Source organism: Grus americana, chromosome 21, assembly GCF_028858705.1.
Source record: "Grus americana isolate bGruAme1 chromosome 21, bGruAme1.mat, whole genome shotgun sequence".
NCBI classification, from domain to species: domain Eukaryota; kingdom Metazoa; phylum Chordata; class Aves; order Gruiformes; family Gruidae; genus Grus; species Grus americana.
The window spans coordinates 2,613,370-2,633,255 of record NC_072872.1 but is presented as its reverse complement, the minus strand read 5'-3'; the positions used below and the strand labels follow the sequence as shown (position 1 = coordinate 2,633,255).

The 19,886-nt window shown below is 60.0% G+C and overlaps 4 protein-coding genes across 5 annotated transcripts; 3 read left to right on the top strand and 1 right to left on the bottom strand.

Annotated features, from left to right (window-relative positions):
* Positions 1–693: 693 nt before the first annotated feature.
* On the bottom strand, positions 694–3,491 carry CDA (cytidine deaminase). 2 transcript variants are annotated; one of them, XM_054849980.1, is made up of 4 exons: positions 3,348–3,491; positions 2,470–2,581; positions 2,185–2,242; positions 694–1,500 (listed from the first exon to the last, which is right to left on the bottom strand). In XM_054849980.1, the coding sequence occupies exons 1-4, from the start codon at positions 3,463–3,465 to the stop codon at positions 1,387–1,389; spliced, it is 402 nt and encodes a 133-aa protein (XP_054705955.1). In that variant the 5' UTR covers positions 3,466–3,491; the 3' UTR covers positions 694–1,386. The 2 variants fall into 2 exon arrangements, with proteins under 2 accessions (XP_054705955.1, XP_054705954.1); XM_054849979.1 differs by lacking the exon at positions 3,348–3,491 and adding an exon at positions 2,936–3,233.
* Positions 3,492–5,623: 2,132 nt separating this feature from the next.
* On the top strand, positions 5,624–7,185 carry FAM43B (family with sequence similarity 43 member B). Its single transcript, XM_054849978.1, has one exon. The coding sequence runs from the start codon at positions 6,051–6,053 to the stop codon at positions 6,948–6,950; it is 900 nt and encodes a 299-aa protein (XP_054705953.1). The 5' UTR covers positions 5,624–6,050; the 3' UTR covers positions 6,951–7,185.
* A 1,264-nt stretch (positions 7,186–8,449) lies between these two features.
* On the top strand, positions 8,450–11,302 carry MUL1 (mitochondrial E3 ubiquitin protein ligase 1). Its single transcript, XM_054849977.1, has 4 exons — positions 8,450–8,609; positions 8,707–8,794; positions 9,073–9,193; positions 9,973–11,302. Exons 1-4 carry the CDS (start codon positions 8,490–8,492, stop codon positions 10,700–10,702), a joined length of 1,059 nt encoding a protein of 352 aa, XP_054705952.1. The 5' UTR covers positions 8,450–8,489; the 3' UTR covers positions 10,703–11,302.
* Positions 11,303–13,938: 2,636 nt separating this feature from the next.
* On the top strand, positions 13,939–16,445 carry CAMK2N1 (calcium/calmodulin dependent protein kinase II inhibitor 1). Its single transcript, XM_054801015.1, has 2 exons — positions 13,939–14,269; positions 15,039–16,445. Exons 1-2 carry the CDS (start codon positions 14,110–14,112, stop codon positions 15,107–15,109), a joined length of 231 nt encoding a protein of 76 aa, XP_054656990.1. The 5' UTR covers positions 13,939–14,109; the 3' UTR covers positions 15,110–16,445.
* Positions 16,446–19,886: the final 3,441 nt, after the last annotated feature.

Sequence of the window (19,886 nt, the reverse complement as noted above, 5' to 3'; positions counted from 1 at the left end):
GGGACACAGCTCAGTGCACAGGCAGGTGCACAGCAGGGCACAGCCAGGGCACAGCCCAGCGTGCAGCCTGGAGCAGTGCAGGGCACGGCCCGGTGCACGGCAGGGCACAGCCTGGGGATGGCCCAGTGCAATGCACGGTGCAGCCCGGTGCACGGCAGGGCACGGCCGGGGCACGGCCTGGGACACAGCTGGGCACGGCCAGGGTACAGCCCGGTGCAATGCAGGGTATGGCCCAGGGCATGGCCCGGGACACGGCAGGGTACGGCCCGGTGCACAGCCCGGAGCAATGCAGGGTACGGCCCGGTGCACAGCGGGGCACTACCCTGCGCGTGGCTTGTGCACAGCCCGGTGCACGGCCCGACGTGGAGCAGAGCCCTGCCCTGGGCACGGTTTGTGCACAGCCCGGCGCGCAGCAGGGCACGGAGCAGGGCAGAGCCCCGTGCGATGCAGGGCACAGCTGGGGGCACAGCTGGGGACACAGCTGGGGACACAGCTGGGGAGAGCAGGAGCGCGCTGGCCGTGCGGGCAGCTCTGCCCTGCCCAGGCTTTGCGCCGTGCAGCGTCCTGGTCGTGTCCTGCCCGCACGGCCAGCACCCTCCTGCCCTGCCTGGCAGCGGGGCAGCCCGGGGGCCCCGCTTCCCGTTCCCCGTGATTCATCATCTGCTGCAGCCTCAGGATGTGAACCAGGACTGCTTTTATTTTGCTTGGGCGTAGGCAGTAACACCCAACCCAGCGCTGTTTGGGAAGCGTAATGCATTCATTTTTCATTGTGCATAATTAAATTAATAGTACAATCGGCAAACGGCATTGCTCTGGAGACAGAAAACTCTCCAAAAAATTCCTTACCCTCTTCATCCCCGCAAACGGAATAAAAGCGAGAAAAACAAGCCAGAAATGAGAAAAAGACACGCTCAGCATGATAACCGTCCGGTTCCAGCAAATCACCTAATCTGAATTGGTTTATTGAGAATCTCGGGGGTCCATGGAGCCTTTCTTTTTTGCTGAAGAATTCAGCATTTTCCCAAGCAATGATTTTGCGATATTCGGGAGTGGTTTCTTTACCAACGAGCCTGAGCTTGAGCCGTGCATCAACCCCTTGCCTGTCTGTGAACTTCCCCCCCTCGACTACAGCGATATCTGGACGCTTTTTTCGCCTAAGAACAGGGAATTTCTATGATTCGATTTCGCCATTTCCCCAGGGTGAGGTGGGGCCAGCATCTGCAATCAGCGCTGAATCAGAAGATGAGCGAGAGGAACGGGTAACTTAACACTATAAATGCATTTCCCATCGCATCGTCCCCAAAAAGCCGCTTACACGCCAGGAAAATTGGGGAAAACCATCCTCCCCTGCCGCCAAAGGGCGAAGGCCGGCGATGGCCGCGCTGCTCACGCCTTCTTCAGGTCCTCGGGGCCGAAGGAGAGCGGCAGCAGCTCCTCCAGCCTCTTGACGATATAGGTGCCGTCCGCTTTGGTCAGGTAGACGTCCCAGTCCGTGCCGAACTGGGGGAGAAGAGGGGAGAGAAGTACCCGATGCAAAACCTGCGCTTCTTCCTTAAATTACTTAAATAATCCTTTTTTTTTTTTGGACCGGGTTTGCACCCCCCTTTATTACGTGTATTCTGGGGCGGCTTTTCAGCATCACCTCCCCCAGGGGTATTTGGGGCTCAGATCCTGTGGGTTTGCCCCCCCCCCCCAAGGGTGAGCCCCAGTGCTTCCGAACCTGCCAAACCCGGCCTTCCAGCCGAGCCCCGCGACCCGTTAAATATTAACCACCCAAAAAACGGTGCCAGGGTGCCCGCAGGGAGGAGGGAGGCGAGAGCAGGATGGCTCTGCAAGGACCTCGGCTTTTGCAGGAACCCCCCCCCACCACCACCCCGTTTTCAGGCTTGGACGACAGCTTTGGGGTCAAACTCTGCACCCGGCAGCTCCGGGGAGGAATAAAACCCCCCGGCGAGGGCGAGTTAATGGGTTACCGCCGGGCACAGGGAGGAACGTCCCTTTCCGGGTGGATAGCGCCATTCGAGGTGCCCGGAGCCAGCTCGGGATGGGGACGAGGGGGGTTGCAACCCTCCCCCCATCCCCCCCAACTTTGCACCTCTGGGTGTTTCGGGGGGAGATGCCGGAGGGTCAGGAGATGGGGGGGGGGGGTGTCAGGAAACACGGGGTCCCCACGTGAGCCATCACCTCTCTCATCACTTGTCTGCAGGCACCACAGGGTGTGATGAAGTGGTCCCCCATGTCACTGCCAAAGGAGAAGGGCACAGAGCTCAGTCTCAGGTTGGGGGACACACACCCCCCCCCCCCCAGAAGCCCTTCACGCGCCAATCAATAAAGAGTCACAACAGATTTTTTTTTTCCCCCTTAAATTCCTCCAAAAACACACGCAAAAACCCACCTCCCCCCAAAAAAACCTCACCCCAACCTGCCCCTTGGGCACATGGGGGGGGGTTCCCATCGCCGTGCCCTTACCTGGCGATGGCCATGGCCCTGAAGCTGGTGTGCCCCTCCGAGATGGCTTTCTGGATGGCGGTGCGCTCGGCGCACACCCCCAGGCTGTAGCAGGCGTTCTCCACGTTGCACCCTGCGGGGAAGCACCCGGCACCCGCTCAGCCACCCCGAACCCCAGCCGGCTTCCCTCCGGGTGATTTTTTTGGGGAGCATTTAGCAAAGAAAAGCCATTCTCCACACGTGTTGCCCGATCCCGGGCTCTCATCAACACGTTCCCCACTTCCCCTATTTATTTTCCTGTGTTTTCCCATCCGCCGCGGTCTTTCGGCTCGCTCTGGGATGGCGGCTGCCAAGAAGCAGCCTGGGGTGGGGTGGGGGGAGGACCAGCACCCTATGCCAATCCCGCCGCACCCCCACGCATGGTCAAAAAGTTACAGGGGGGACCCCAAAAACCCAAGGCGGGGGGGGTCGCACAGCCCTGACTTACCGGAGAAGATCTCCCCACCGGCGGTGAGCAGCGCGGCGCCCACCGGGAAGCGGCTGTAGGGGCAATAGGCGCAGTTTTTGGCCTCCCGGCTACGGCGCAGCAGGAGCTGCAGGTGCTGACCCTGGGGGCGGCCCGGGAGGGCAGGGGGGACCGGGTGCTGCCCGTCACCCTCCATGCCTGCGCCTGCCCGCCCTGCCCGCTGACGCCGCGGTTAAATATTTCCTCGCCTGGAAAAATAGGTTGGCCGGCCCCGCTGGGATAACGCCCCGGTGCGTGGCCGAACCCCGGGAAGCATCCCTGGGGCAGCTCTGACCCCCCCACCGCATCGGGCCCACATCCCCTCCCCGCCTGCTGTCTCATTTTTCCCAACTTCTCCTTTTTTTGTTTTTTTGTTTTTTTGTTTTTTTTTTACCTCCTCCTTTCTCTTGTCCCGGCAGAATGTTTTTTTCCGCCACCGCCTCGGTGGTTTGTTTTTTTTTTTTTCTTCCCCACTTGAAAACTGGTTGTGCGGCTCCACGGGAAATTGTCATTAATTCACTCCTGGGGCGGGGGGGGGGGAAGGAAACGACAGCTCCTGATCAGTGAGATCAAAAGAAATAAATTAATTGCATTGAAAACACAAAAAAAAGAAATAAAACGCATTTTCCCAGGTCTTTTAACTACCAGCTGCTAGGCAGCAGGGAAAGTTGGATGAAAACAGGGGTGATAAAAGCTCGTTTCGGGATGCTCTCGTAGCACTCGAGCCCAAATTCGGTTCGGCCGGTGCTTCCGTGGGAATCGGCCCACGTGGGGTAAAGGGCTCCCGGGATGCTGGGCTGATCAGCAAATTGCTCTTTAATTAAAGATCTCTCTATTTTCCCCTTGCTGGAGGAGCTTACTGCCCCATTTTCCAGCTGAAGGAAGGATGTCACAGCCCCTGTTCACTTATCGCTGGGATTTTTGTCGTTTGCTGGATTTTGGGAGGATTTTGACCTTACCCACCAGTTTTGCCAGCAAATTTTGGCACCGGGTCGCGGCTGACGAGCCACGACAGGCTGGGACGCGGCACCTGAACTGGCTGCAGCCTCTGACGTGGTGTAAACGCCAGGAGCCGAGAAGGGAGCGAGAGGACCACAGGCACCCTGAGAAACCAAAGCCGGGATCAGTATTGTCCTGGGGGATAACCGGGCAACCCACCTCCCTTGTGCCGTGCGGGTGCTTGTTCACCCTGGAACCTAATGATGACAGTTCGCTACTTGCAAGAGCAGTCAGTCGAGGCGATAGGCAGCTAGAGGAGGGATTGGCAGCCCTGAATCAGCTCAGAACCCTTTTTTCAGCTTTCCAAGTGCAAATCCTGCTTGTTTTCCCATCTAAAATGAGCCGCGGACGCTCCTGTGCCCCCTCACCGCGTTACGTGGTGCAACCCCCTCCCCAAAACCTGCGAGAGAAAAGGAAAACCAGCCCCAGGGCAGCTGGTGGGAGGCACTGGGGGACCCTCCTCCTAAATAATGTGGGGTTTATAAATAAACGAGCTTTTGGGGAGGGTTTAAACCTGCCCCGTCGATATGAGCACCGAGCAATTAAATAAAGAGTCCTTACCTCTATCGATGAAAGCAAGAGCAGAGATAACGAGAGAGGGAGGCTGGTGTGGCTAGAAACCTTCCTCATTTGCACTAATTCACTAATTGCCATCTCCCCAAAACCATTCCTCGTGCCGGGAGCAAACCGCACATCCCAAGCCACAGCGGAAAAGCCGAAACCCACATCACCTCGCGCATTTTTTATTAATTTTGGCTGCAAAAACCTACGAGGCTGCCGAGGCCGCGACAGCGAGAGGAGCAGGGCCGGCGCTGCCTGCGCAGCAGCTATTTTAAGGTTGCAGTTGTTTCACTCAAACCATAGAAAATCTGGGAAGCTGCTGGGAAATGGCTTCCCGCTCCCTGCAACACCCCGCTCGGGTTTTCCTTCCCGAATGGATCGAAATCGGGGGCAAACGCTGTTATTTTACCCCTTTCTCCTCCCTGTTTTTCAATCCCGAGGCAGCCGGAGCATCTTTGTGGGTCCCCAAGCCTGGGGGGGGGGGGGTGTGGGTGTGTGTCTCCCTGCTGCACCCACAAGAAGCCCCAAGCGGTAAAAAAAAAAGTGGAAATTCGGGTTGGAGCCGAAGGAGCCGAATCCCAAACAGCCTCAGACTCCGCTGCGGGGCTGAAATCTCACAGGCACCCCCGCAGCGCTCCCCAAAAATCCCCGTACCCCCCCTCCAGGCTGTGCTGCTCAGAAATGGCATTTCATTTTCCCGGGAGAGAAGCCACCCCGGGGCCTCGGCCAGAGTTAAAAGCAACAGGTTAAAAGCCAAAAGTTCAGCCCAAGAGGGAGGACCTGGCTGGCTTGGAAATAATGGGGGAAAATGGGGTTTCTGGAGCAAAAAATGCCAGCAAAGCTGCAGGATCTGCAAACCCCAGCACACCCCCTTGTGCAACGCTCAGGTTTGGGGAAAAGACCCCTTATTTCCCCGGGCAAGGGTCAGGAGCCGATGTCCAACCCTCCCAAAAATCATTCCCCCAGTTCCTGCCTTAATTTCCCCCACCATGCGGGTGGGCTTTGGTGCTGGGGGTCTGCCCGGTGCTGGTGGTTTGAGTGCGGGGGGGGGGGGGCAGCTTTTATTTTACCGGCATCTTTATTTCTCTGAGCGTGAACCGAGCGCGCGTCCGCCGGCTGCTCCCCGCGTGCTCGGGACCGGGGCGACGCGGCGTCGCGGGGAGGTGGAGCAGCCCACGGAGAGCTGCATCCCCGCAGCAGCAGCAGCAGCCGCCGCCGCTCCCGCAGCAGGCGCAGGCGGCAGCCGGAACGCGGCGGCTTCTTCGGCCAAGCGGCTCCGCATCCTCCGTTGGCTGACGGCATCGGATACGGCAGCTGCATCCCGTCGTGCCGGGGTAGGGGCATCCCCCCCACCCCGGGTGGGGGGGTGCGGGGATATACACACACACACACCCCCCTCCCCAGCTAGCTTTTGGGGTTCAGGGTGGGGAGGGGGGAGCCGTCTGCTCGCAAAGGGGGTCGGCGGGGGACGTCGCGGCGGGGCCGGGATTAGCCGAAGCGCGCGGGGCGGCCGGGGGGGCCCCTCGGCGGAGCGGAGATGCTGCCCTGGCGCCGGAGCAAGTTCGTGCTGGTGGAAAATGAACGTAAGTGCAAAGGCAAGAGCCTGGGGCCGGGGCTGAGCTACGCCGCGCTGCTGGCCGGCTTCCTGCGCTCCTGCCCGGACCTCCTGCCCGACTGCCCGCTCGAACGGCTGGGCAGCGTCTTCCGCGGCAAACGCCAGAAAGTGGAGCTGAACAAGGAGGACCCGACATACACGGTGCGGTACCTGGGCAACGCCGTCACCCTGCACGCCAAGGGCGAGGGCTGCACCGAGGAGGCGGTGGGCAAGATCTGGGCTAAAAGCGACGCCGGGGCCTGCGGGGCCAAGATGAAGCTGACGTTGGGACCCCAAGGCATCCGTATGACCCCCTGCGAGAAGGGAGCCCGCCGGCCGGGCCACGCGTACCTCCTGCACCGCATCACCTACTGCGCCGCCGATCGCCGGCACCCCAAAGTCTTCGCCTGGGTTTACCGGCACCAGGTGAAGAACAAGGCGGTGGTGCTGCGCTGCCACGCCGTCCTGGTCTCCAAAGCCGACAAGGCGCGCGCCATGGCCCTGCTCCTCTACCAGACCTCCGCCTCCGCCTTCAACGAATTCAAGCGTCTCAAGAGGCAGAACGATTTCCGCCACGTCCAGCAGCAGCTCCTGGGCGACGCCATCGTCCCCTTGGTGCCTCTCCGCAGGCTGCTCAACACCAAGTGTCCCTACCGCCCGCCCGCGGAGAGGGCCCGCTGCGCCCCCCGCCTCAGCTCCATCCTGGAGGAGGAGGAGGAAGAGGCCTTCGGCACCGGGGCACCCCGGGGAGACGGCGGCCCCGGTGAGCGCGCTGCCGTGCTGCGGCTGGCCAGGGAGATGCGGGGGTGCAGCCTGCGCGGCCCCCGGCCCCCGGCGTGCTGAGCGGCGGCGGGTCACCCGATCAGCCTGTTTTGGGGATGAGGTGTCCTCCCTGCACCCCAAACCGAAGCCGGACCCTCCTCGGGGATGAATCCGGACGAGGCGATGGGAAAATCCCTGGGGGGGGGGGGGTGGGTTTGCACCTCGGGGACCCCCCCCGGCTCCTGCACATGAACCCGCTCTCGTGCCTCCTCCTCTGCGGCCATAATAAAGTTAATGTGTGTTTTCGGTGGTGTAACGGCGCCTGTGTCTCACCGGGACGGAGCCCTGGCAAACGGGAGAGGAAGAGTTAAGCTCGGTACTAAGGCAGTTTAGGGGGGGTTTATCCCCAGCAGGAGAGGGGGGGGTGCTGCGGGGTCCTGGGCACCCTCCCTGCGGCACCGAGGGCTGGCAGAGCTGCTCCGCGTAGTCATGGCAACTCGGTTTTTTAAATATAGAGCTGGGGGGGCGGCACAAGGCCGCAGCACGGGGGGGGGGCTGCGATGGGGGTTTGGTCCCTCAGACCCCCAGCGGGGAGCGGGGCTTGGCTGCAGCCCCCACTGCCCGCCCCAACAGCAGCGCCGAGGCCCTGAGCATCAATAATTCACCAAAAATTGCTATTTTTTCCTCCCCTTTTGCTGCTTTCCCAGAATATGCAACGGCAAGGGGATAGGTGGGGGGAGCAGGGTGGTGTGTTGTGTGTGTGTCCCCCCCCCCGGCACAGGGCTGACAGGGACCTGCCACCCTGCCCATGGCCCGGCACGGGGTGCGGGAGAAGGACCCTACAAAATGGGGCTGGGGGCTGCGTCCCCACGCTGAGCCGTGTCCTTGCAGTGGGGGGGGGGCCCCTTCGGGGCCGTGGGGTGTTGCTGCCCCACACCCTGGTGAGAGGGGGGAAATTCCCCCCCGCCCTCCCCAAGCGCTATAGGGCTGGGGTTTGGGCAGATCCCCGTCCCCCCAGCCCACCCAGGGGGATGGGCTTTGGCCTGACACCCCCCCAGCTTAGGGGGAGCTGGGATTTGGGCTGCGCCCGCCCCGCCCCGCCAAGGCCCTGGGAGGGCACTGGAGCTGCCCCCCCTCCCCGGGGCCCTGGGGGTATTAGGATGTGGGCCCCCCTACCGAGATCCTGGGGGGTGGCTGGGATTTGGGCTAATCCCCCCCCCCCCAGGGCCTTGGGGGGCCGGGGTTCAGGTTCCCCCAAGACCCCGGGGCGGGGGGGTGGGGGGCTGAGATCTGTCCTGCCCCCCCCGCAAGGGCCCCGGCTGGGATTTACCCCTTAAGGCCCTGTGAGGCCGGGATCCGGCCCGCCTTCCCCCTCCCAGGCCCCGTAGGGTTGGGATTTGCCCCTCCGGCCCCCCAACAAGGCCCTGGGGGGGTTCAGGGCCCTTCGTGCCGGGTTGCCCCCCTCCTCCCCCCCCCCCTCCCGTCTCCCCCCGCCCGGAGCGGCGGCCCTGGCGGACCGCGTCTCTATGGTCGCGGTTCCACTCGGCAGAGCGTCGCGGGTTACGTCATCACTCGGCGCCGGCGGGTTGTTGCCGCGGTAACGGCGCGGCAGCGGCGGCGATGGAGGGCGGCGGGCGGCCCTCGGTCGCGCAGGCCGCACTGCTGGCCGCCAGCACCGCCCTCACCGCCCTGGTCTACTCCGTCTACCGGCAGAAGACCCGTGTCGCCCGCGGCCTCGAGGTGGGTGCGAGGAACCCCGGGCGGCGCGTACGGGCCCAGGCCAGGCCAGCGGCCTGGTCCCGTCGGCTGAGCCGCGGCCTCCGTTTCCTCCCCGCAGGGCGCCAGGAGGGTCCGGCTGGATGGGGACCTGCGGGCGGTGCTGCTGGAGGCGCCGGGGCGCTGCGTTCCCTACGCGGTCATCGAAGGTAGGGACAGGGCCGAAAGTGGGAGCGGTGGGGGTGCATCCTAACCCCAACTGCCCCCTCGCTGGGTGGGTTTCATCCCCAGCCTCACGGTTCTGCTCCCATCAGCTCATCTCCCCCCTGTCAGGCGGTCACTGGCTACCCTGACGGCTCAAAACACGAGCTCTGGGGTCTACAGCCTCCCCGTCTTGTTCAGATACTGCTCGTACTTGCTGTACGCAATAAGAAACAGAGCAGAAAATTAACGAGCACCTCACACGCGCTTCGGGTTTGTCTTTCAGGCGTAGTGCGGTCCGTTAAGGAGACGCTGAGCAGCCAGTTTGTGGAGAACTGCAAGGGCGTCATTCAGAGGCTGACGCTGCAGGAGCATAAGATGGTGTGGAACCGAACCACCCACCTCTGGTACGTGCCCGGTCCCCACGAATGCCCGTCCGGGTTTCAGACCGGTCGAGGTGCCCTCGCAGGGCCTGACATGCTGAAATGACTTCAGGCATGGCCAGAGTGACCAACGTGCCCCAGACCTGGCCCCCACAGTGCACCACGGTCCCCTTACAGCTGCCAAAATGGGGCACGGTTGGCTGTTTTCAGGGCCGTATCCTTTCAGAGTTCGTGTGGGAGCTGTAGACGATGAGCACATACCCAATGTGGGCAGAGCATTTATCAGCAGCCCTACGTTGTGGTTATGGAGGTGGCCGCAGAACAGTATTTCCCGAGCAAAACGGCACCTTCAAAACAAAAATTCAGTTGGATTCGGGCGATACCCACACCCAAGGGACCTGAGGAAGGTCCCGAGAGCAGCCTGGCCCACCAGAGCTGCTGAAACGAGAGCACAGCGACGCTCTTTGAGCCTCGGCTAATCGGATAATGCTTATCAGATTTACGTGTGTGACAGGCAGCGCTTCTCGCTTGCAGGGTGGTTTCTGGCAGCTGGGAATGCCGTGGGGAGGTGAGGGGGAATTTGGTGGGCTGCAGCAGGGACTGCAGAAGAGTTGAGGCGAAGGCAGAGGGTGCTATGAGGGGAGAAGCGCCGCTCTCCAGCGGGTCCCACCCAGATAAACGTCCCGCAGGGTGACAACCAGCAGTACCCCAAAACAGCAAGTCACCCCACACGGTGTTACCTCGCTGGCCTCGGGGGGAATCGTTAACGCTCGCGTTTGCTTTATCTCCTTCTCCTTCCCCAGGAACGACTACGAGAAGATCATCCACCAGAGAACCAACACCACCCCCTTCGACCTGGTCCCTCTGGAGGAAGGTGCCGGTGTCACCGTCAGGGTGATGAAGCCGCTGGATGCCGCCGAGCTCAGCCTGGAGACAGTGTACGAAAAGTTTCACCCCTCCGTCCAGTCCTTCACTGACGTCATCGGCCATTACATCAGCGGAGAGCGCCCGAAGGGAATCCAGGAGACGGAGCAGATGCTGAAGGTGGGCACGGCGCTGACGGGGGTGGGAGAGCTCGTCCTGGATAACACCACGATCAAGCTGCAGCCCCCGAAGCAGGGCCTGCCCTACTACCTCAGCGGCGTGGATTTCGACTCCTTGCTGCAGAAACAAGAATCGAACGTCCGGTTCTGGAAAATCCTGACCGTCGTTTTCGGTTTTGCCACCTGCGCCGTCCTCTTCTTCATCCTACGGAAGCAGTACCAGCATCACCGAGAGAGGCGGCACCTCAAACAAATGCAGGATGAATTCCGGCAGGCCCAGGAGCGACTGATGCGTGAAATGAAGGCGGAAGGCGGAGAGACGCTCAAAAACGCCTGTGTCATCTGCTTGAGCAACACCAAATCCTGCGTCTTCCTGGAGTGCGGGCACGTTTGCTCATGCAGCGAGTGCTACCGGGCCCTCCCCGAGCCCAAATGGTGCCCGATCTGCCGGCAGGCCATCTCCCGGGTGGTTCCCTTGTACAACAGTTAAATTCCCGTGGCCGGGGGGAAGCTTTTGGCGTTAAAGCTGCCTCTCGCAGAGGGGTTTTCTTGCCTCGCTGCTTGGGCGCGTGATTTTGGGGAAGGGGAGGGAGTTTGAGCGAGTGGGGTGCTTCAACTGGGGTGCAGAGCCAGGTCTTAAAAGGCTGATCCGGGCTGACATCGTGCTCCGGAGGTTTTTGGGGGGAAACAAGGAGTTCTCGCAAAGGGCGTGGTGCTCAGCTGGGAGATGTAGCATCAGGCTCTTCCATTAAGAGTTGGACTCGGCGTTTGTGTTGTGGTTTACCGAAATAACTGGCTTATAAAAATGTTGTAGGGGAGAAAAAAAAAAGATGTATTATGGCTTCTCAGAGGCTGCAGAATTTGGGCAACGCTGCCACCTGGCTCCGGGGATGGAGGGAGCAGCGTGGGCTTTCAGAGAGCTCGTGTGGGGCTGCGTGTGAACACGAGCAATTTAGTGATCGTCTGCAAAGTCGGTGTGTGACCGTATCGCGCCAGGACGGGGAGGGGAAAACGCTGTGGCTGATTTCTGCACTTGGCTTGAGCCGGGATGGAAAATGGGATGTAAAGTAATAAAAGAGGATGAAAAGCATGTTTGTCTCGGATCATAATGTGACCCTGAGGGGGGTGACGGGATCTGCTGCCTTTCTGCAGCGGGTTCCAACGCTGGTAACGACAGACACCGCTGTCCCCGTGTCTGTGGCACAGGTGGTACCAAAACCCCAAACTTTCACATGGAAAATGAAAATTCCCTTCCCCGACTCTCCCATTTTGTCATAAATCGCATACGGTAACCGCACCCGAGAGGGTTAACGCATGCAATGCTTCAATTAACATTTGCTGCGCAGGGCACTGAGTTTTTAATTAGAGAAACCCAGGGGTGGGGTGGGGGAGCCCCTGTTTTGGGAGGCTGGAGGAGAAACAGTCGAAACCCTCAGGACTGCAGCAGCCCCTGGGATTTGGGGGAAGACCCCGCGCTCTGTCCGATGCCTGCGGGCAGGCAGAGCCGCTCGCGTCCCTGTGAGCTGGGAGGGCACGTTGGAAGAATAAATAGTTTACCATGGACTGGCAGGAAAAACAGTGAATTTAATGAGGAAACGGGTCATTTCCTCGTTAAACGTTAACCAGACTGGCCAGGCAGCGTCCGAAGGCCGCTCGGGTTGTGCGGCACAAACCCGACGGCTTAATTTCCCCGTGGGCCGGAGGAGCAGGGCCTTGGGCAGCCCCCGCGCTGGGAAGGGCCACATCCAGCCCGGCTGTAGATGGCGGTGGCTACCCGCCGCAGCAAGGCTGCCTGCCTGCGCGCTGCCTGCCTGCACGCTGCCTGCGCGCTGCCTGCCAGCAGGAAAAGCCAGAATCCCAGTGGGAAAAGCCAGGATCCGGCTGGCTGGCAGAGGCGTCCCTCCTCTCCCTGCGGTTCTTGCCCTGCCTTGCCCTTCGTGCCCTTCTGCTGCTGCCAGAAAAGAAAAATCCCTTTTTATAATCGGCTCAAAGTGCATCGTGGAAAAAAAAAAAAAAAACAACAAACAAGAAGAAACGGCCAAGACTTTCCCTGAGGGATCAGCTCTGCCAAATCATGCGCCAAACGCTGCCGTCTTCCCCACAGCGTGGATTTAAGGTCCGGACCAGCTGAGACCCCGACTCCTTTTCTTAAAAGCAATTTTCTGCTGTAAAAATCATATTTAGAGACTTTTTTTTTTTTGGCCGTTGCTGCCTATCACTCCCTGTACCATATCAGGCTTTGCCTTTCCCTCCCTGGCTGCAGGTTCCAGGGGACCAAGCACCCCAAAAAGCCTCGTCCCCTCAGTGGGGACAATGGGGAGGTGTTGTGTCCCCCCCCCCCAGGCAGATCGGAGCAGCCTCAGCATTTTTCCAGGGGAACAGAGCTGTCATGTGAAGCCTAAAAATACGCTTTTGGGGGGGCTGTGCTTTCCCCATTACCTTTCGCCTCCTGTTTTCAAGCTTTCCCCCGTGATATCTCGGGTGTAGACGCAACCTTATGTAAGGAGCTGACAGCTCGGGGGTGTGCGGGAGAGGGGCTGGCGCGGCTCCGGGAGCTGAGGGTCTCGGCAAACGAGGGGTTTGGAGATGGGAGCAGCCCCAGGACGGCATGTCCCATGGTGCCTCGTCCTTCCCGTGCCCCCATCCCCAAAACGAGCCAGGCTCCCACCTCCAAAGAAATCCCCTTCCAGAAACAACCCCTGGTTGTAACCCAGCCCTGTGCAAATGGGTTTTTTTTTGCTGCTGTCCCCGCTGTTCCCCCCCACTCCACTTTGCAGGGGATGCACCAGGGATGCCTGAACCCCCCCCCCCCCCCATACTTGTGGTCTTCCCCAAAACGATGCCCCCCACCCTTTCCATCGCCCCTTGGCCAGGCTAACTCGCTTTGCAGGGCGATAACCCTGATGACCCGCACTGCTGCATCATCGCTGTGGGAAAAACTCTATGGAAAGCTTGCAGCGACCCAAAAGCCCTCCCACAGCCCCGTCAGGAAAGGCTTGTGCAGGGACACCAGCTTGTCCAGACCGACTCCCCACATTGCAGCCCCCCACGAAGCACCAGAGGCCCCACGATGGCTCATTTCTGCTGGACTCTGCGGGGCAGACATGGGGCTGAGCCCACGCTCCCTGGGGTCAGGCGCTGGGCTCCCCAGGGATGCTGTGGGGCAGCCTGGGGCTCCCCAGATGTGGCTGTGGGGAAACCTAGGCTCCCCACAGATGCTGCGGGGCACCCTGGAGACGCTCTGGGGCAGCTCTGCGTTCACTGGGGGTTACTGTGGGGCAGCTCCAGCCTCTACAGAGATGCTCTGGGGCAGCTCTGCGTTCACTGGGGGTTACTGTGGGGCAGCTCCAGCCTCTACAGAGATGCTCTGGGGCAGCTCTGCGTTCACTGGGGGTTACTGTGGGGCAGCTCCAGCCTCTACAGAGATGCTCTGGGGCAGCTCCGGGCTCACTGGGGGTTACTGTGGGGCAGCTCCAGCCTCTACAGAGATGCTCTGGGGCAGCTCCGAGGTCCCCAGGGATGCTGCGGGGCAGCTCCGGGCCCCTTGGGATGCTCTGGGGCAGCTCCGGGCTCACTGGGGCTGCTGCGGGACACGCCGGTGGGGCGGCCCCGGGGATCCCCGGGGCGGTCGGGGCAGCCCGCCGGGGGCGGTGCCGCTGCCGGGGGCCGTGCCGCGCCCGCCCCGTCCCGCCCGGTCCCGCCCCCCGCTCCTCTATCGCCGCCGCCGCCGGAGCCGCCGCCGCAGCCGCGGAGCCGCCAGCAGCGCCGGGCCGGGCCGGGATGTGACGGGGCGGCCGCCCCGCGCCCCGCTCCGCCGCTGCCCCGGGCCCGCGGGCCCCGCGCCCCGGGAGGCTGTCGGGGGGCGGCGGCGGCGGCGGGCCCCCCCCCGCCGCCCCCATGTCGGAGGGGCCGCCCTACGGCGAGGGGCAGCTGGCGGGGGACGCGGCCGTGGGGCAGCTGCCCTTCCCCGTCCGTCTCCGCGGCCCCGACGGCCTCCTCGCCGGCGGGCAGGGCAAGCGGCCGCCCAAGCTGGGGCAGATCGGCCGCAGCAAGAGAGGTGGGTGCCGGCGGGGACGGGCGGGGACGGGGAGGGGGGGCACCGGGACCTTCCCCGGGGACGGGGCACCGGGAGAGCGGGAACGTCCCCGCGGACGGGGCGCGGCGCCCCGGGTACCCGGCGAGGTGTCGGGATGTCGCGCCCCGGGGCACCGAGTACCTTCCTGGGCTGCAGGGCGGCGGGAAGCATCCCCGGGGACAGGGCAGGGTGCAGCGGGTACCCCGTGGGATGTCGGCCGTCACGTCCCAGGGACCCTTCCCGGGGATGCAGGACACCGGAGACCGTCCCCGGGGACGGGGCACGATGCACCGGGCTCCCTGCGGGACCTTGCCCGGGGTGCTGGGTCGCGGGGAACCTTCTTTGGGGATGGCGCATCGTGCCCCGGGCACTTTGCCGGGGTGTAGGGCAGCAGGGACCTTCCCCAGGGACAGGGCATCGTGCCCCGGGGTGGAAGAGGTGAGGGGACCCTCCCTGGGGACAAGGCGCCGTGCCCCAGGCACTCTGCTGGGCTGTAGGTACCTTCCCCAGGGACGGACACCGTGCCAGGGCGGAGGGTACCGGGTGCCCTCCCAGGGACGGGGCACTGGTTACCCCATAGGACGTCAAGCACCGGTACCCCCCGGGGCTCTGCGCCAGCTTTGCCGCCAACCAGGGCTGCGGGACCCCCCCCAAACCCACCTCAGGGTGCCCACCGTCCTGGGGTGACCTTGGGCAAGGGGAGCACGGTGGCAGCGTATTCATCACCATTATGGTTTTTTCTGCTTTCCAGTGGTTATTGAAGATGATAGAATTGACGATGTGCTGCAAAATCTCTCGGAAAAGGCCCCTCCCGGCGTTTAAAGCCTCCCCGGAGACGCTCGGCTGAAGCTGGGGGGGGGGGGCCGGGGAGGGTCGGTTTACAACGGTGCAGGTTATCGGCAAAAAATAAAACCCCCCCAACACCGCAGCGACCGCGCCGAGCGAGCACTTGGAGAGCCGTCCTCGCCAGCCTGCAATCCCCACCGCACCGCAGCACGTCCTGCCCTCCAGCAGAAGCGCGGAGGGGAGGGCGGCAAGCGAGACAAAGCCCAGCGATAAATAAATAATAATAAAAAAATAATAATTGGAAAGATAATCACCCGCTCCAAAACCCCCAACCCACCGACACGAGGGATGAACGGAGGCATCGCGCCGCGGCTCTGAATGACGCGTGATTTCTTTTTCTCGGTCCGATGAACCTTGCGCCACGCTAGATCGGGGGGTAAGAGGGAAAGGGGGCAACAAAAGGGAGGGGGGGGCAGCCCCCGGGGTCTCCCCCTGGCCAGGGTTGTTCCCAGCGGGCACCTTGTTTACATTATTTAATCTTGCAAAAATGAATCCGTGCACTTGGATGTACCATGCTATCCCCTTCCTTATGATTTTTTATGTTGATGTCTTTGGATGTTGGAAAATGATATAAAATATATCTATATATTTCCTTTTAGTCATGTTTTAAGGTTCTCGAGGGGGAAAAAAACAAAACTTTTATAAAGGAAGGGCCCAGAGGAAGATTTGCTGGTTTATTTTTTAAAGCTTGTAGTTCTTGGTTGCTGTGAGCAAAGGGACAGATTTTATATGTACGGGGGGGGCGGGGGGACGCTCGGCTTTTCTAACTACCATGCAGTCTGTAGTGTGGGTGATCTTGGTTTGGGTTTTTTGTTTTTTTTTTTCTTATATTGTGGCAGTTTCCTCTCTTTAATAGTCTGTATTAAAAATATATATATATATAAAACAAATCTAATGTAATCACAAGAGTGCCAAACACTTGGAGATGCCGAAGGGCAGCGATTCCCTCCCCGAGTCAAGCAGCACTCGGGGCTTTCTGCTCTTTCTAGGGCTCGGTTGATCTCTTGTGGGGTTTTCTTTGACTTCTCTTTTCTAATCTTTCTTTTTAACTATTTTGCATGATGTGCATAAGGAAAAAAAAAAAAAGGGAAAAAAAAAAAGCGCCTCTTGCGTGAGGGCTTGGTTTCTTGTTTCTGTTTGCGACTCTGACTGACAGACCTCAAGGCAGGTTTTCTTTCCTCCTTTTTCTTAAATATTGTGTATGTTGCACTTTTATCCACTACACAGGGCTATTTCTGCGATGTCCAAATAAAAAGGAAAATGAAACAAAATGGAAAGAAAAAAAATTATAAATAAATGCGGATCTGCCGTACTTTCCCGCGTGCTGCCGGGGCCCAGCGCCGTGAGCATCCCTCCCCATCCACTTAAATAACACCAAAAATAACCAAGGAAAACCTAGCCGCTCTCCGGCACGGACACCCCCACCCCGACCAGGGTCATGCTGCGCCCTGAATAATTAATTATAATTAATATTTATTTATGGGATTTTTTTGTTTGATAGAAAACCACCTCCGGGGCACAAATTTCACGGAAAAATTCAACGCAAAGTCCCAAAAGCAGCTGCTGGGGACCCAAAAAGCTTCCGTCCCCTCCGCTGCTGGGAAAGCCTGCGGAAAATGGGGATTTTCATCCCCGCATCGCCTCCCTCCCCACCAAAACCCAAATCCCGGGCGATTCCCTGCGACCGCCGTCGTTAATCATTGCCCGGGAGCGGGGCGGCATTAATAAGAGCCGTTATCGCTCCCGCCTGCGCGGCCGAGGGCACGAGCAAACCTTTGTGCCGGGGGAAGAAAATGATTACGCCGAGGGAAACGGGTCCCCGGGACGGGGTTTTATTGCAAAGAAAACAACATCTTGCGATAGAAGCAGCACGAGCGGGGCCGGTGCTGCTTTGTATGGCGACGGCCTGGGGGAGCGGGGGGATTGATTAATTTGGGATGGGACAGGGCACAGGTGCTGCCCAAACATCCCCATTTTCAGGGCGCCAAGGCCACGAGAGTCTGCGCAGCGCTCCCCTCCCCAGCACCTTTGCTATTTATTTCTCCCTTTTTTAACCCACGCAGCCTCTCACGGGTCCAGGATGGGATGGGGGGGATTCGCTAAAGTGCTCCCTTGAAAAATCCCTAATTATTTTAAGTTTTCCCCCCCCCCCCATGGGTGCAGCTCCAAGGTCACGGCCACGTGGGTCAGGCTCAGTGGACACCACCAACCCTTTAGCCCCGGGATTTTCTATTCTGGGTGGCCCGATGCACCTACGAAGCACAAGATGGGCCCACGGGAGGGTTCCCCCCCCCACCCCAATCTAACGGGTTTTGCCCCAAAAGCATCTAGGGGTGAGCCCACGGCTTTGGGGGGAGCAGACGCAGCCCACGGAGGAGCAGAGCATCCTGCAGCGCCGGGTGGCTCGTAAGATGCATTGCCATGAGCTGGATGCGGCCATTGGCACCTGGTTAATTAGGTTTACCAAAAAGCTCCTGTTTTGCATGAAAACCTGATCTATGGGTCTGCCAGACCCAATTGCCCACTTTCTCCCGTGCATGAAAAAAAAAAAAACCCCTCCGCGCATTCAAAACCCCCTGAAACCCAGCTGCACCAGACCAGGTGCTCCGGGGATGGGGGGGGTCCATGCACAGCCCCAGGAGCTCCCCAAAACCCCTGGATGCCCAGGAGAAGCCAGGGATGAACCAGAGAAAGTCTGAAGCCCGAGGGGGAAGGGAGGCTGAAAGAAGAGGAGATTCTGCTAAATTATAAACCGCTCTTTTATATGCATCTTTCATGCACGACGCATAAATAATGGAGCAGGAGAGCCCGGCGTGCCGGCGAGCTCGCTTACGGGGAAGGACGCGGGATGGAGGGGCGAGAGGGTTGCGGGATGGATGCGGGGGGGGGGGGGAAAGATGTGCCCAAGAGGCCGAGCCGGGGATCCCCCGGCCGTGCATTGCCAGGAGATGATATTCTGAAGGAGGATTTAAGGATTAAGCTGGCCACGGGGCAGGAGTTTATTGCATACATTATTTAACAGATGGCCCAACGCAGGCAGCCGGCTGCCTACGGTCTCCCCGGTGACCTTGGCCGGGAGATGCCAGGCAGAGCTTGGTGCCACCGCCGGGCTCCGGTTACAGGGACCAGGGCGGGGGGGGGGGGGGAAAAACCAACACCCAAACAAAAACCCAACAAACCCCAGGGAGCGAGCACCCAGCAGCTCCAGTGCCAAATCCCCATGGAAACTGCAAAAAAACCCACCCAACCCTGGCCCATATGGGCTGCTTGTTTTGGCAGCGGTGGGGGGGGGGGGGGGGGGGGGAGAAAGAAGGAAAAAAAAATAAAAATAAAAGAGCCTTTTGCAGGTTTATTTACCAAAGGAAACTTGGCACCTTTGGAAGAAGCAGGGTGCCGCAGAGACGAGCGAGGTGCAAAGGTCCCGGTGGCACCCAGAGCACTTGCAAACCCCCCCCTCCCGCACCCAAATATGCACTTTAATCCCATTTCCAGGGGGATTTTGGCATTGGGAGAAGGTGCTAAAACACTTGCCCCCCGCCCCCAGCATAGCCAGCCCCTTGCACCCAAGACCCAGGGGGTATTTTTATCCATCTCTAAAACCATTCCGTTTTCTGGGGGCTTTAAATCCCAGAGCAATTGTGGCGTCAGCCCTTCGCATGGCATGACCCCCCCACCCCGGGGACGACACCAGCCCTGGGGGGCTCAGTGCAACGGGCGCCCATTTTGGGGCTGTATCAGTGCCCCCACCGCTCGTTTCCCACGTCACCGGAACAGTTTGCAATAACCCCCGGAAAAACACCCCAAAAATCAAGGGCAGTGGGTTGCAGCCGGGGTGAAGCAGAGCACGGGGCGAGCGGGCAAACCCCAAAAAGCACTTCCCCCAGAAGGACACCCATGTAGCAACTGCCCAAAATAAATACTCTTTTTTTTTTTCTTTTTTTTTTTTCCCCTCCTTTCACCAAAACTAGGGCATGTTAAACTAGGCCAGCACTCCCCTGCAAAGTAATTTATTTATCATGGGGGGAGCGAGGAGGGACGGCGCGGGACAGGGGGCTGCAGAGCAGCGTGTCTGGGGCAGGGATGCTCCATCCTGCCCCCAAATGCCGTGGTTTTGGGGAAGAAAATGGGGTCAGTCTTTTCTCTCGATTAAAAAAAAAAAAAAAAAAAAAAAAAAATCACAATTACTCAGAAGGGGGCAGTTTTAGTGACCTTTGGTGGGGAAGATATGAAACTGGTCATTTTAACGGGATCAAACCCCTTTTGATCCATTCGCTACTGTTCTCAGCCACGTGGGGTTCATGTTTTATATTGCGGCATTACCAACATAAAATATGCTTTAACAAAATGGATTAAAAAAAAAAAAAAAAGAAATTTTGCCCTGCAGAAAACCTCCATTTTTTCCCCCTACTTTTTCACACAGGAACGAGAAAAACCCAGCGGCTGCCCCCTCCCAGGGTCACCCATCCCTGCCGGGCGATGGGGCTGGCCGAGGGGGATGTAGGGTGCAGCACCCTCCCCCCTGGGTGCTCCCCCATTGAATGTGGCCTTGGGGCTTTTTTTTTTTTTTTTTTCTTCATTTCCCTTTGGGTTTCGCCCTGGAAAAAGGGCTTCTCCCAGCGTGGAGCTGAACTGTTGCTTGTTCAGGGAGTTTTGGGGGGATGCGGGTCCCCCATCCCCGGGCTCTTTGTCCCACAGCCACTAGAGGCCACTGAGGCTCTGTGATCCCACCCGGTTTATTCGCGTGGGACATTCG